The sequence below is a fragment of the Labrus bergylta genome, chromosome 18 (genome assembly GCF_963930695.1).
Source record: "Labrus bergylta chromosome 18, fLabBer1.1, whole genome shotgun sequence".
Lineage (NCBI taxonomy): Eukaryota > Metazoa > Chordata > Actinopteri > Labriformes > Labridae > Labrus > Labrus bergylta.
This window is the reverse complement of record NC_089212.1, coordinates 11,868,325-11,881,235: the sequence shown is the minus strand read 5'-3', so window position 1 is coordinate 11,881,235 and position 12,911 is coordinate 11,868,325. Positions and strand designations below refer to the sequence as shown.

General features: G+C 40.3%; 1 protein-coding gene across 1 annotated transcript in view; it reads right to left on the bottom strand.

The window, feature by feature from the left end:
- Positions 1 to 12,659, bottom strand: part of dnajc17 (DnaJ (Hsp40) homolog, subfamily C, member 17) — a 34,157-nt gene extending 21,498 nt beyond the window's left edge. The window contains exons 1-8 of the mRNA XM_020630094.3: positions 12,451 to 12,659; positions 6,763 to 6,832; positions 5,138 to 5,196; positions 4,915 to 5,002; positions 4,573 to 4,649; positions 3,608 to 3,722; positions 2,883 to 2,932; positions 1,124 to 1,201 (exon numbers count right to left, since the gene is read on the bottom strand). Of these exons, the coding sequence (XP_020485750.2) occupies positions 1,124 to 1,201; positions 2,883 to 2,932; positions 3,608 to 3,722; positions 4,573 to 4,649; positions 4,915 to 5,002; positions 5,138 to 5,196; positions 6,763 to 6,832; positions 12,451 to 12,531 (618 nt within the window). The 5' untranslated portion in view covers positions 12,532 to 12,659. The remainder of the gene's footprint in view (positions 1 to 1,123; positions 1,202 to 2,882; positions 2,933 to 3,607; positions 3,723 to 4,572; positions 4,650 to 4,914; positions 5,003 to 5,137; positions 5,197 to 6,762; positions 6,833 to 12,450) is intronic.
- Between the last annotated feature and the right edge of the window lie 252 nt (positions 12,660 to 12,911).

The following is a 12,911-nucleotide window of genomic DNA, read 5'->3' as shown; positions in this document are numbered from 1 at the left end:
TTTTTTTGTATTATTCTAAAGCGGCCAAAGTACACAAGTCAGCACACGTACGCAAAAAGAGACACATACTCGACTTGCTTTCCCACACAGCGGAGGCTATTTCTACTTGAACCATTAAGTGTCACTCACTGGAGCTTGCCATTTCAAACAACATTTTTCCTTGAAATGTGTTCCTCTGCTTAAGAATTGAAAAAGGAACAACACAGTGTTTATTCTGACACAGCCCTCCTGCCTGGGACAGTAGTGATTGAGTTCGTGCAGAGGAGTAAACTCAAAACGCCTTTTTTTTTTCCAAACAGCTTGACGTCAGTGACTTGCCCTCTTCCCTCGTTTCAGACCGACCTATGGCACACGCATCATTGCATAAGGTGGTACTGGGTTGCATGAGAAGAGCACATTTCCAAATGCCTCCCTTGGCACTGCTTAATCACCTGGTAAGAGGGGCACAAACAATGGTGTGCATGGCTTTAAAAGGGCACTACAACATTGCCCTCAGCACTTTCACTGCAACAAAACTTAATGGGCCTTGTTTAAGGAGAAGAAAAAAAAAAAAAAAAAAAAAAACAATCTACTGCGCTGATGTCATGCAGACCTCAAATATGCTCGGACTCTGCAGGCAGGTTTGTTACCGTAGAGCTCCTTTGTTGGGACAGTGAGGATATTAAGATAACACGCTTAGTCTGTACGTAGCAAATGGCAATGAATATTGCATAAACAAAACAAAAAATTGGAACCTGATTTGAAGAATTTAATTAAAATTATCACGATCAAATATTACAAACAAAGAGTACCAAGGTCGGAATGTCTGTTTAAGGTTAATGCAGCCATTCAAAGACAGAACAGATCAGTGAACTTCATCACACTGATCAAAAAATACCTCAGAATCCAAAATTCCTGTAAAGCAGTCCTAAGTTTACAACATTATCCTAATAAAGGAACTCCTGTACAGCAGCATTGTTACAGCGGTAGTGTCCATGTATACATTATTAAACTATCAAATCTAAAATGGTACATTACTAGAACTCTATTCTGGATCAAATCGCACTACAATTATCCATGTAATATATGAATGAACAGTCTTATTACATTGAGGCATCTCTTTATTGATTTCCAGGATGTGTACCTTTTGTAGAAGTCTGAAAAGAATGTCTTGGGAGTACCCCCCATTCGTCTCGTCCTCTTTTTTACACTTCCATTTTAACTGAAATGAGAAAAAAAAAAAACATAGGTAGAGGGGTGAGGACTTACCAGAATTAAAGAAGTGCATAATAATAGTCTAATAGACCACAATTGATTGAATTCAGGTGAAGGGGAGGCAGAGCGTGCCATGCAGGCTTGGCCCTGATGATACTGCAGGAGGAAAACATTGTTGAGCTGTGTGAACATCACCCCGGCACCACCTGTGAGACCTGCAGTCAATTTCCACTCATAGCGAGGCTGCCGGACAGCTAAGAAGGAGAAAATGAACACACCAAGCCCTGAACCAGTAAATACACACTGACTCACTTGCTTAAAGCTGCAATGATAAGAGGATTGTCCTCCTCTGGAATATATTGCATCTTTGATCAGTGTTTCTGTGTTTTTACTAAAGTCTTGTTACTTTTTTTGCACTGTGAAAAATGCAGATTTACAAAATCATGGTGCAACTAAAACAGTTCCAAAAACAGCCTGCACAAAAAAAAAATTGTAGTTTTTTTTTTTTTTTGAGTCTTCTCACTTAACACTTGTGTTAGTTACCAAACTCCAAAGGAGATATTGTGTAACTTCTCAAATGTAGTAATAGTTACATGACAAGCACTGAGAGTTGATACAGCTCCAGTATTCTGCTCACTGTCAGTTCGAAGATTTCTGGGAATCTGCATGTCTACACCGAGTCTTTTACCAAAAATGACAGTTTAAATGAGACATTCTTCTTCCAAGAGTCTGTCTCCAGAACTGGATGGTAATGCTCGTACCCATTAATCTTAAAATGAGTTTCTGCCTAATGTGATGCCTGTGGTTCAAGCCAATAAACGCTGACACATTGATACGTGGTCTTGCTTCTGGTTTAAATAAATAAACAGATGAAATACATATTAGTGGAACCAAACCAAATGGTTTTTTTCTGGAATTATGTTAACTTTACTTTTAAGCACTGACAAGATTAGAAGTGTATGAACATTTCAAATATAGCTTTGTTCTTTTAAGGAATATTGGACATCAGATTCATTCTAATAGTCCTGTTAAAGTCCCGCTGACTTGTTAAAGACTATCACTTTTCAGATCAAGGAAAAAGAGAAACTTTTCTCTGAGACATGATAAAAAAAGAGGCAAAAGAAAAGAAAATGAAATAATAGAAAACAGTCAAAGCCTCTGAGGTTGCTCTTGTTTCCCATGTCCTTTAACTTGTACTGTGATACTGTCAGCCTTACAGCTGTACCGAATACTGAATACACATGTACAATACACATGCTGTAATAGATGGCTATCAAATAAAATAAAAAACTAGATGTAGTGTCTAAACACATGAGCTGAAATCCCCCGTGTCTGTTAATAAGTGCAGGCTTGGCCGCTTTAAGGAGGAAATATAATTAGCCTTCTCTTGGCGTAGTTACAGGCCTCCTGACGATGCCGGGCCTTCTCCTGAGGGATGGGCATTAAGATCAGCGTGTTGGCTCAGTGGTCAGACAGCATATGTGGTCTCCAAATAATAAATTACAAAAGTTGAAAGTTCTTTTAAAATCCCTGATGAGCTTCTGCCTGCACGTTCATTGAAATTGAGCAATTCTTCTCCTGCCCCTCTTCCTGTGTTACTCCCACCCCAAAAAAACTGCAATGCTCATTCCGGCCCCATCTTCCAAATCTCATCCCCTGACTAAAAACCACATAGCGGGGAGACTTACCTTCAATTTGGGGGTCACATTACTCTTAGAACATCTTTCCACTCCTGAAACTGAGAAAAATACATGAAAGGAGAGATGAGACCATGCAACTGAAAACAAAGACGGTATTGTTTCGTTTGGAGAACAAATATGGCACTTGAGATAAAAGCCATTGTGGGATTGAAGCGGATTAACAGCAATTTGAAATGGGCTGTCACAAGGTAAATTTATAGCTCCAGCAACAGACAAAATGCTGATTCAGGGTGGGCTGCAGAGACCTGACTCCGTGCAAACAGTACAAGACTCTAAAGACTCGCTGACTATGTAGGAGTAATTCTGCAGCCACAAAAGAAGACTAGTCTTGGGCCAAGAATCAGAACCTTTAGATACCAACATTTCTAATTTTTTTGTCTCCAGCATAAAGCTTTTGATGTAAAATGTTATCAAAAAGTTTATTAGACAACTATGTGCCTTGTCAAGTAGTCTTCTTGACTAAAACCTGAAATAGACCTCTTCACAGGGTTTTAAAGCAGGGGAGTAAAATCAAATGTGCATTCAGTTATGCTTATGTGAATAATATTTGGTGAACCACAGGTGGCCTAGTGGCTTCTGTGGTTAGACTGACAGCATAATGGTGGGGAAACAAAGGGGTTCACTCTATTGGATCACGCTGATACATCCAGGCAGAACATGACTGAACTGAACTGAAAGTGTTTTATTAAAAACTGGACTGGACGTGGGCATACCTCTCTGTGTGTAGCCTTCTGTTTGCTGTGCTTCTTTCTCCCTCTGGATCTGCTCTCTGATGAGCCTCTGTTCCTCCTCAAGCTGCCTGGAGCCCTCCTCTCTCAAACGGGCGATCTGGCGGACACAGATATACATAATGGTAAACACATAAACATAAGACTGGTTTCAAGTGAGAGAAAATGTGGCATCTTTCCTAACACTGTTTGGATTTATCACTTGTACAACTCTGCTAAACTCGACACACTTCCAGGTTTTAAGTGTTTCCAAGAGAATGTACATGACACTTACTGATTGCAAAGTTTGTATTGCTCTATATTTTTTCATTGTTTGTATTGTAATGTATGTGTTTTTCTTCCTGCCCTGAGACCACAGATGTAAATTAGCTTTACAGCTAACTCTAGCCCATCATTTGTGTTGTGCATGGTCCCTGTCAAATGAACTAAATGAAACCTTATTCATTTCATCATTGAGGCAATTAGACCTCAAAATGAGACAGAAAATGGAACAGTGCCATCAACTGGTTACCTCCTCCCCCCAAAGGCACGAGGCCTCATGTTAACATGCATTAAGCACATGGAGCACAAGTCATGACTCACAGTGGAAGCATGCAAACCATTTTTTATCTATCATTGGCTTTCTGAACAAAGTGCATAAAGTCATGCAATATCACCGAATGGATATACTCCGATAATTATGATAGGGCAGTGAAGGGAAAAAAAAAAGCCCCTCTCAGATAGAGCCTTTGTTCATGACCCAAGTCTTTGGAGGTTTTCAGCTCAATCAGAGGGGAGTGTTTGACAAAAAAAAATAACGGCACCTGCATGTGCTTCAGTTTCCTGTATGCACTGTAATACACAGCTGAGGCTTATAGAATAGTTCAATATTTCCACCCCTTAAGTCTTCTCCTGGCAGCATTTGTTTTGTGCAGTATAATGTCTCAGGTGGTTTCTGTTAATTGTCTTACCTCTTCTTCAAGCGTTCGTGTGTTTTGCACCTCCTCCTGGGTCTCATTTTCTGCCCGTCTTTCTCTGGCCTCCAAGTCTGTCAAGGAAGTGCACGCATGATCACATAAACACGTGTGTGTACCACATTCAAATAATCATTTTGAGGCACTTCTCCTCAGTCACACAGACAAAACCGTAAAAAAAATTGATTCACAGTAATAGCTTCTTTTGCAACTGAGGCCGGAACTCAAAAAACAAAATACAAAAAAACAACAACATATACTTCCCAAAACCAACACAATCAGTATTTTTTATTAAACACTACATTTATGAGCCTTGCAAAGCCCTTCAAAGTGACTCACCTAGCTTAATTTTCTTCCTCTTGTCATCTAGTTTCCTGGTTCTTTCTTCTGCTTGTTTCTTCGCAGCACAAATCTTATCATAGGCAGCCTGAAAAACATAGTCAAACACCAGGAGGATTTGCTTATGGTGGGTATATGTGTGGGTATATATGTGTGTGTGGATGTGTGTTTCTCAGTGACTTTATCACAGGTTTGGAGGCATTAATAGTTGTTTTTTTTTTACCTTGGCAGCAGCATCAGTTAACACCTCAAGAGCCTGGGACAACTGGTGGAAGAGTTCCGCTAGAAAGGGAGAGGAGAAGTGAGAAAGCATACAACACATTTGTTCCTTTGTTACAGCTTCAGGATATAGATTTTGATGGACGCGCCAATTGTGTAAATCAAGGCATCTTTACCTCTAGGATCATCACAATAGTAATCAGCCAATTGCAGATTCTGATTGGGGGGGGTCTAATTTCTTTTTAGGAATTATTTTGTAGGTTCTCAAAGTTTTTTGTCAATTCCACAAATATATAACAAAGGACTTTGTAAATGTGACACCTTATACCCAAGATGAAGTAGAAAGACTTAACTTGGAGTCAAGAGAGGGAAGCAGAGTTTCTTCAAGATAAAGTTTGTCTATGAGGCTGAGACAGACTGAGACAGTTTTTTTTTTCTTTAAAAAAAGGTGCCAAAAGTCTCACAAAGCCTGTTTCCTCTAATAACTGTGTATTCTCCACAAACTGGAATCTTCTTCTATCTTTCATTACAGCTCCTCGAGGGACCACTGCCGCAATCACCACTGACACGCACAGCACATACAAATGTTCACAAGGAGACCACAACCCCGTTCCCCATCACACAACTGCCACACTACTGCACAAGACTAGCCAGCCTTAATCATTCACTTATGGGAGGCCTAACGGACCGATACAGTTACTCCCTGTGGGGACTAGCTCTCTAACACGAGGCTCTGGAGATCATGCTGCCAGCAGGGACACTCAGGTTACCTACACGCATATAATGGGCTGGAATGAAATCCAACTGGGAAAGACCTGCCATGCCCACTGGGCAGCTCGGAGTGTCACAACATGGGGGGGGGTTGAGGGGGAATAGTGGTGTCTTCAGTCAGTGAGGATTTATGACCCCTAAGTCACCTCTTAAATGCAAACAAGCTTACCCTGGGGGGCAGCGAATCCCCTGACTTGCTCAGTTCTCGTGCGATAGAGAACCAGTCAGTCCATGTGCGGGTTCAAGTGTTGAGGCCCTCCAAACCACTTGGTTTCCATTTCTGGGAAACCGACCCCCTGCTTTTGTATTATTCCTCTCAACCCCCCAAACCCCACCAATTTCCCATTTTTTTTCCCTGACATAATCAGGAATTGTCTGAGCCATCCAGAAACCACAGAAACCTCACTTAAAAACATGCCTCGTGATCAGTCTTTTGTCCAAGGTGCCTTTCTTTTCCTTCTATCCCGATGAAAAGCTACACTGAGATTTCCTGGTCAAATTATTGACGTGCTGGTTGGCGACAGGCGCGGAAGGACTTGTAAAAATGAGGAGTGTGGAAACTCCAGTGGTGCTGGTTGTGTTTGGCTTGTGCTAACTGGCGAGAGAGCCAGCGGGAGAGTGAGGCGCTGGTAAGACTTCATACAGAGTTCATTGGCTAGGCTGTCACTACAGCTACACAAGAGCATTATTTTTATATCTAACGCTTGATGGCTGCTGGATGAGATGCCTCATCCTAACTCTTCTGTATACAATGCAAAAAAGTAATTAACATCTGATAAATCTTGATAAATTTCTACTTTTGACTGGCAGAGGTCTGAGGCTCAAAGTGGAGAGAAGGCAAAGAAATGTCTCACTCACCTGCTTTCGGGTTGTCGGGGTTCTTGTCTGGATGGCATGTTAAGGCTTTCTGTCGATAAGCTTTCTTGATCTAGGAGAAAAAACAAGAAGAACCCTAAAGGTTATTCAATGTGGAAAATGTGGATAAGGACTAAGACATCTAATCCTCATCTGAAGCAAAGATTCTGACCATGTGAAGGCTACATCCTTACTCTCAGTAGCAATTATCTTTATCCTGTCGTCCTTGGCCCAGAAAACTTCTGGTCTGAATAACAAATGATGGTCCCATTGAGATAATGGCACTAATGGTAACAGTCTGACATGAAAGCACTGGGGGTGAAATGTGGTCTGTATTTAAATAAGAATCGGGAATTGTAATGTTTGGATCAAATCAGCACCTGAGCTGATCCTCTGCTTTGTGTTCTGTTGACATGTTGTTAATGGAATCTAACCACTCTCAGCATAGTGAATTACCCAAACTATTCTAACGACTGCTGCCAGTTTGAAGGATAAATGTGGCCTGAGTTGAGATCCAGTTTAAGTCCAGCTTTACTCAGACTTTTAAAAAAATGTTACAATAACATACACAAACAGAGTGCCATTGTCTATAACAAATCTGCAAAGGGTGCCATTAATATTTTAGGCGAGTGGCCAGAACTTTTGGGGGGTTCAGAGAACCAAAGTGGAAAAACTAAACAATTCTTTGGAGTATTGTAATGTCAGATGAGGTTTTAGTTATAGCTGATTTCTTAACTCCAGGTCACTGCTTGGAATGTTAACCATTCATTGGTCCTTCTAGGGACCAGTTAATGACAAGGTGGTTTTCATTAGATCTGTGCACCACTGAAAAAAAAAAAAAAAAAGGAGAAGCAGGAAACTCTCCTTGGAGACCAGAGGGGGCTGTAGAGTGAAGCGCTAAAGCTTTCTGCACACACGCTCATATATATGCATTGCATGCAAAGGATTTGGCACATAAATGACATTTACATTCAGGCTGAGACAAAAAAACACATACCGACATACACTTTCTCACCAGTCTTAATCAGCCGTGCCAGTGTGCTGCATGTTTTCACATACCCCCCCAACACAAATCAATCCTCTTGCCAGTATGCTATGGGCCACAGAAATTGAGAGCTCCTTTCTTCGTGTCTGGGAAAAATTTGTCCTCTGGCATACACATTGTTCCCTGTCTGTTGTTTTGCACAGTTTTATCTTATTAATGCATGCCAAAACATACAACACCGACTTTACAGGGAGAAAAACAAAATTCAATTCTGAGGGAACTAAGGAAGAGTGGTGTAATCCATCAGTGTCCAAGTATTTTTTTTAACAGTAACTTTCAATGAGTGTCCATAACAGTCAACTCAGACACATTGGGCTGGAAGCCCATTGTCCGGGGTACAAGAACTAAGCCTCCACATAATTATATGAAAGAAGGAAACCAACAGTGAGCCCTCTGGAGATTATCATGGCTCAGACAGCTCCTAAATGTCACAAGTCCTTTATTCTATCTCTTGGTCAACATCAGGTTTTTTTCTCATTATAGTTCCAATAGTGAATGAGAAGTTGGTTCATAGAGGTCTTTGAAGGACTAGACTTCATTAAGGGATATTTAGTCTGGCTGCTTGACACAAAGAGCCTTCCTACAGACCCAGACTGACACACAGGGTGGTGGATTGGTGCCAAACACATATGCTTACTATTGGCCTAAGCCATCATCTCATTTTTAGCTACCCTTTGTCTGCTTTTTCATTTTCTTTTGTCTGTGCTTGCTACCCTAACTTATTCCAAGTATTGCCAGATATGTCTGGTGAGCTACAGTCAAAGAAATAACAACTCAATCTTGAGTTCAAAAGTATTTTTATATTCATCTGTATACAGGCTTGAAGTTAAGCAAATTCTGTCCTTCTTTCTAAACAAAATCAAACAAAAAGCTCCAATGGAAGCAACTGCATCCTGAAATCCTTGTCCCACACAGACCTATTAATGCTTTGACATTACATTGACAAAAGGAGTCTGCTTAACAAGACTAAACCAATATTTTAAGTATTTTAAACTTCAATTTTGTGCATGCTTTTTGTCAACAATTTCCAAATGTGGGCTTAAGCGCTTTGGATTTCCTGGAGTTTCTTTTTATAACGCTTAAAGAAGCTACTTTTTGTCCTACTATTTTCATACGATACGAAATGTATGGATTCAAATCCATAAGCGCTTGAGTTGCTTTAATTCTGTTCTTGATTACAGTGCGCAAGTGTGCTTTAAGCTTTGTGAAAATGCAGTCTTACTGATTTAAAGAAAGAAATAGCTGTACTGCAATAGCTCGCAGAGGTAATACAACTTTGACTAAATCTTATATACATTGATGTTAATAGCAATGCATTACACAGCAAGTTACAAAGGGTGGTGGAATATATTATGCAGACATTCATTCAAATCTAAAAATCAAGGATGCCTAAAAAAACATGGAAGACTGATGAAAGACAGCAGCACTGTCTTAAGTATAGCTTCATTATAAAGTAATTAAACACACTAAACTTCTTCCTTTAAGAGGTCACACTGTGTCCTCAGTTCACACTCACTTTACTTCTCGTGTTTTTCACCACCTTGGCGGACAAGATAAACATGTATTCACATCTGCATTTAACACCCCAGATGTTTGACAATGCCAGGACAAAAATCTGACTGGCTGAGCTGTTTCAAGAGTACAACCTGTCCTCACTGATGCTCTTCTGGTGGAAAGCAGCCTTGTTGCACGGCATCATGTTTGTCTCACTGAGCTCAGGTCAACTTAACACACCACCCTGCGTTTCAGTTAATGATCCAACTTTCTTCTCTGCCACGTTTTTTTTTTTTTCTCCTCCTTCTCCCCCTCCTCTCTCTTTTCCTTTTAACTTCCTCTAGCATCCTTCACGGTATCTTGTCTCTCCTGTGCCTCCAGTGCTGTTCTGTTAAATAATACATGATTACTCCCATCAATGTCCTAACACGCAAGCCTTAATTGATGCTGGAAGACCCTAAAGCCCTTTGGTCCTACAACTTAGAAGTCACAGCAGGCCAACTTTTTAAAAGGTTAGCACATGTGTGGATGAGAGCTCTCAGATCGAGTGGAGTCTTCTAAAAAGGGACTAATTTGGTCAATTACTGGGGGAGTGAACTTCAGTTCACCAAAGAGCTTTTGGGGTCGGCTCTTTAATTCAAACATAAGAACTCCTGAGATAAAAACCAAGTGCTGCACCATATCCTTACAAATCAGCAAATATTTTGGTGTTTTTTGATACATTTCTATCTCTTTCAATTCTAACTATTTCCCAAGCTAGGGTTTGAGGAAAAAAGAAACCAAGAAATCAAGGAAATACCCCAATCAAGCAGCAGCAGGCCAACAGTAGCCCAATGGTTAGTGGCGGGTAAAAACAGACTCTGTTCCTCTCTGATCCCTGCCTGCCACAGATTTAACTGCATGCCCACATCTTGTCTTCATTACACCAGTCTTTTGTGCCAATTATAGTTGACAAAACTGGTCCTGGTGTAAACGCAGCACAGCCAGAAGGGCCCCTAGCCTGCGTAGCTGATTAGCTGCCTGATCTGCCATGGGCCCATCCTCCTTAATTACATTGCGCTGCTACTTACGGTACCTTATCAGCTGGAGGAGAATAATCACAGGCACGACCCGGGGACAGAAGGACAAAGAGGACATGACACGCACAGAGAGAAAAAAGCTGAAGGTAAGAAGAAAGCGTCGATGTGGTGAGGGAAGCAGTGAGACCCTTGCTAATGCAATGCCTTAATATCTACTTTTAATTGGATGGTTATTAGAGTCCATGAACATTTTTGTTATTGTTGGACTAAATTCTGCTGAAAAAAATATAGTGCCAAGCCCATTCTGATTAGAAATGAACACACTAATTGTTTAGGTTTGCATCTGATGAGCAATCAGTTTAAAATGCATTATTATAGGAAGATGTAATCACCTGTACTTAGATGCTCTGTCTCGAGGTAAATATACTGCAAAACATTAAGTATACTTTAGATGAATAAACCACAAGAACACGTGTGTGGTCTTGGCCGTAGAGTATTTTACTAACCAATCTGTGGTAGGTAAAACACACCATTAGGTAATTATTACCCAAGCCGTGCTGATATGCATTCACACATCTTTTTGAATGGTGGGTAGTCTACCATGGCTCTATAGGTACAGAAACGGTGAAACACCCTCAGACAACCATGTAGTCGTAAAACCATAGACTCTTGCCAGTTTCCCAAGTATGTATCCACCAGTCAAGTTCCAAAGATGGTCAAAAGCAGTGATAACAGAATGAGTTGCTAAATAGGACCAGAGGGAGATGCAGAATGCAAATCCCTTACGTCAAAGCAATGTTTTACAAGCTGTGGCTAACCCCACATAAACAGGTTCTGGGATGAGCATCTTCCCTCTCCCAGTGATAAACAACATGCCTGATAGTGGTGGTGGAGCAGTGGTCAAACAATTGGGATAAGTAGCCTATCTGATGACATCTGTCTTCACACACTTGACTTTTTAGGCCCTGCAGACTCAATGCACTACACACACACAAAGCCTCGCTATCATTTCTGCCATCAACAGACCTCACAGAACCAGTCGTCTGCATTATGGAGCCTCAATTCTACCAAAAAGCCACAACCGCTAACTTCCTTAAGGAGAATTATCTTGGGAGGACAGGACTTTGAAATCCAATTAAGAAATTAACTTCTTCCCTCATTTTGGCTGCAATTTGAATTTCACATTAGGCCTGTGGATTCTAGATGATGGAAACTGTGAGGAGAGGTGGTCAGAGGAAAAGGTTGGATTTAGGACATAATGGTGCACTGATCATGGCTGGGAAAGTAGAGGAGAGTAAGGTAACTTTCCCATTCCCAGAGTGAATTTGGAAATCCATGCATGCAAAAAAAAAAAGTTATTTCATTTATTCTGTAACACACACAAATGTACAAACAGATTTAACCAAAAGAAATGTATTACCACTCTTTGCTTTCGAGCGATCAGTGATGTATGTTTAGATTTAGAAAATAATTACACACTGAGAAGACTGAAAACAATATGTCACATTATTACTATCAGTATATTGTGAGAAATTAAACAATAAGTCAATAAACACAAAGGAAAATATATCAAATGTTAAAAATAAATTACTTTGTTTAATGCACATGGTCATTTTCTTAAATTCCAAGTATAGGCCTTAAAAAACAAGCAATTTGATGAAATATCTGTGTTCTGCAAAATCACAATCATTACAAACACATTTCATGTCATTCTTCTGTATAAGGACAGCAACTAAATCAATGCAACGTCGCCACCCAGTGGCCGTTTCATAGTATTACATCTCAATATTTTAGCCATGAGGGGGCTTATCTGTGTCGTGCTAAACTTTGACAGCTTGGGTTTCCCTTACTGGAAATTGCATTCCTCGTTATAGTCACTTACCTAGAGTCTCTAACTATTTAAAAAAAGACTGATTGTGTCAAGAGTTTAACAAACATAAAAACTGTACACCCTACAATGACAGTAAGCATATGAAAAGGTATCTTCAAGAGCAAACACAGTAAGCTATATATTTGTATCTAATCTAGCAACAACTCCGGTCACCTTTCATTACAACAAACAAGAGTTGACATTACCCAACATTAAGAGCTGTATGCTAACTAGCTTCAGTAAACGTGATCTATTTTACACACCTCTTTCGTTGTAGCGGTGCTTTCAATGCCGAGCAACCCATAGAGGTCCATCTGTAGGATTTCTTTGGCTTTTCCAGACATGTCTACCAGTAAAAAGATACCGTGCTAACACAGAATAATATGTAAAGTGTACACGTTAGCTAGACGTATGGCTAAGTCTAAGGTTTGTTGTTGTTCCAGTTCACACCGCCTCTCAACCAGGAAGCACATTGCATTTTTCTTCTTCTTCTTCTTTTGCATCCAATAAGTCGCATTACTGCCATCTGCTGGATTTAATTACAGTCCACACGCTGAGATTCTCCTCAGCAGACCAAGTTTTTAATGAAGAACCTATAGGCATCTTTGACATCTCCCTTTTTCGCTACAGTCCACAGTTACTTTTCAGATCTCTTCTCACGAGTCCGTTTCTCTCAATTTCTCATATCATGTTCTGTCTTTGTGTTGAATACTTCATACAGGTA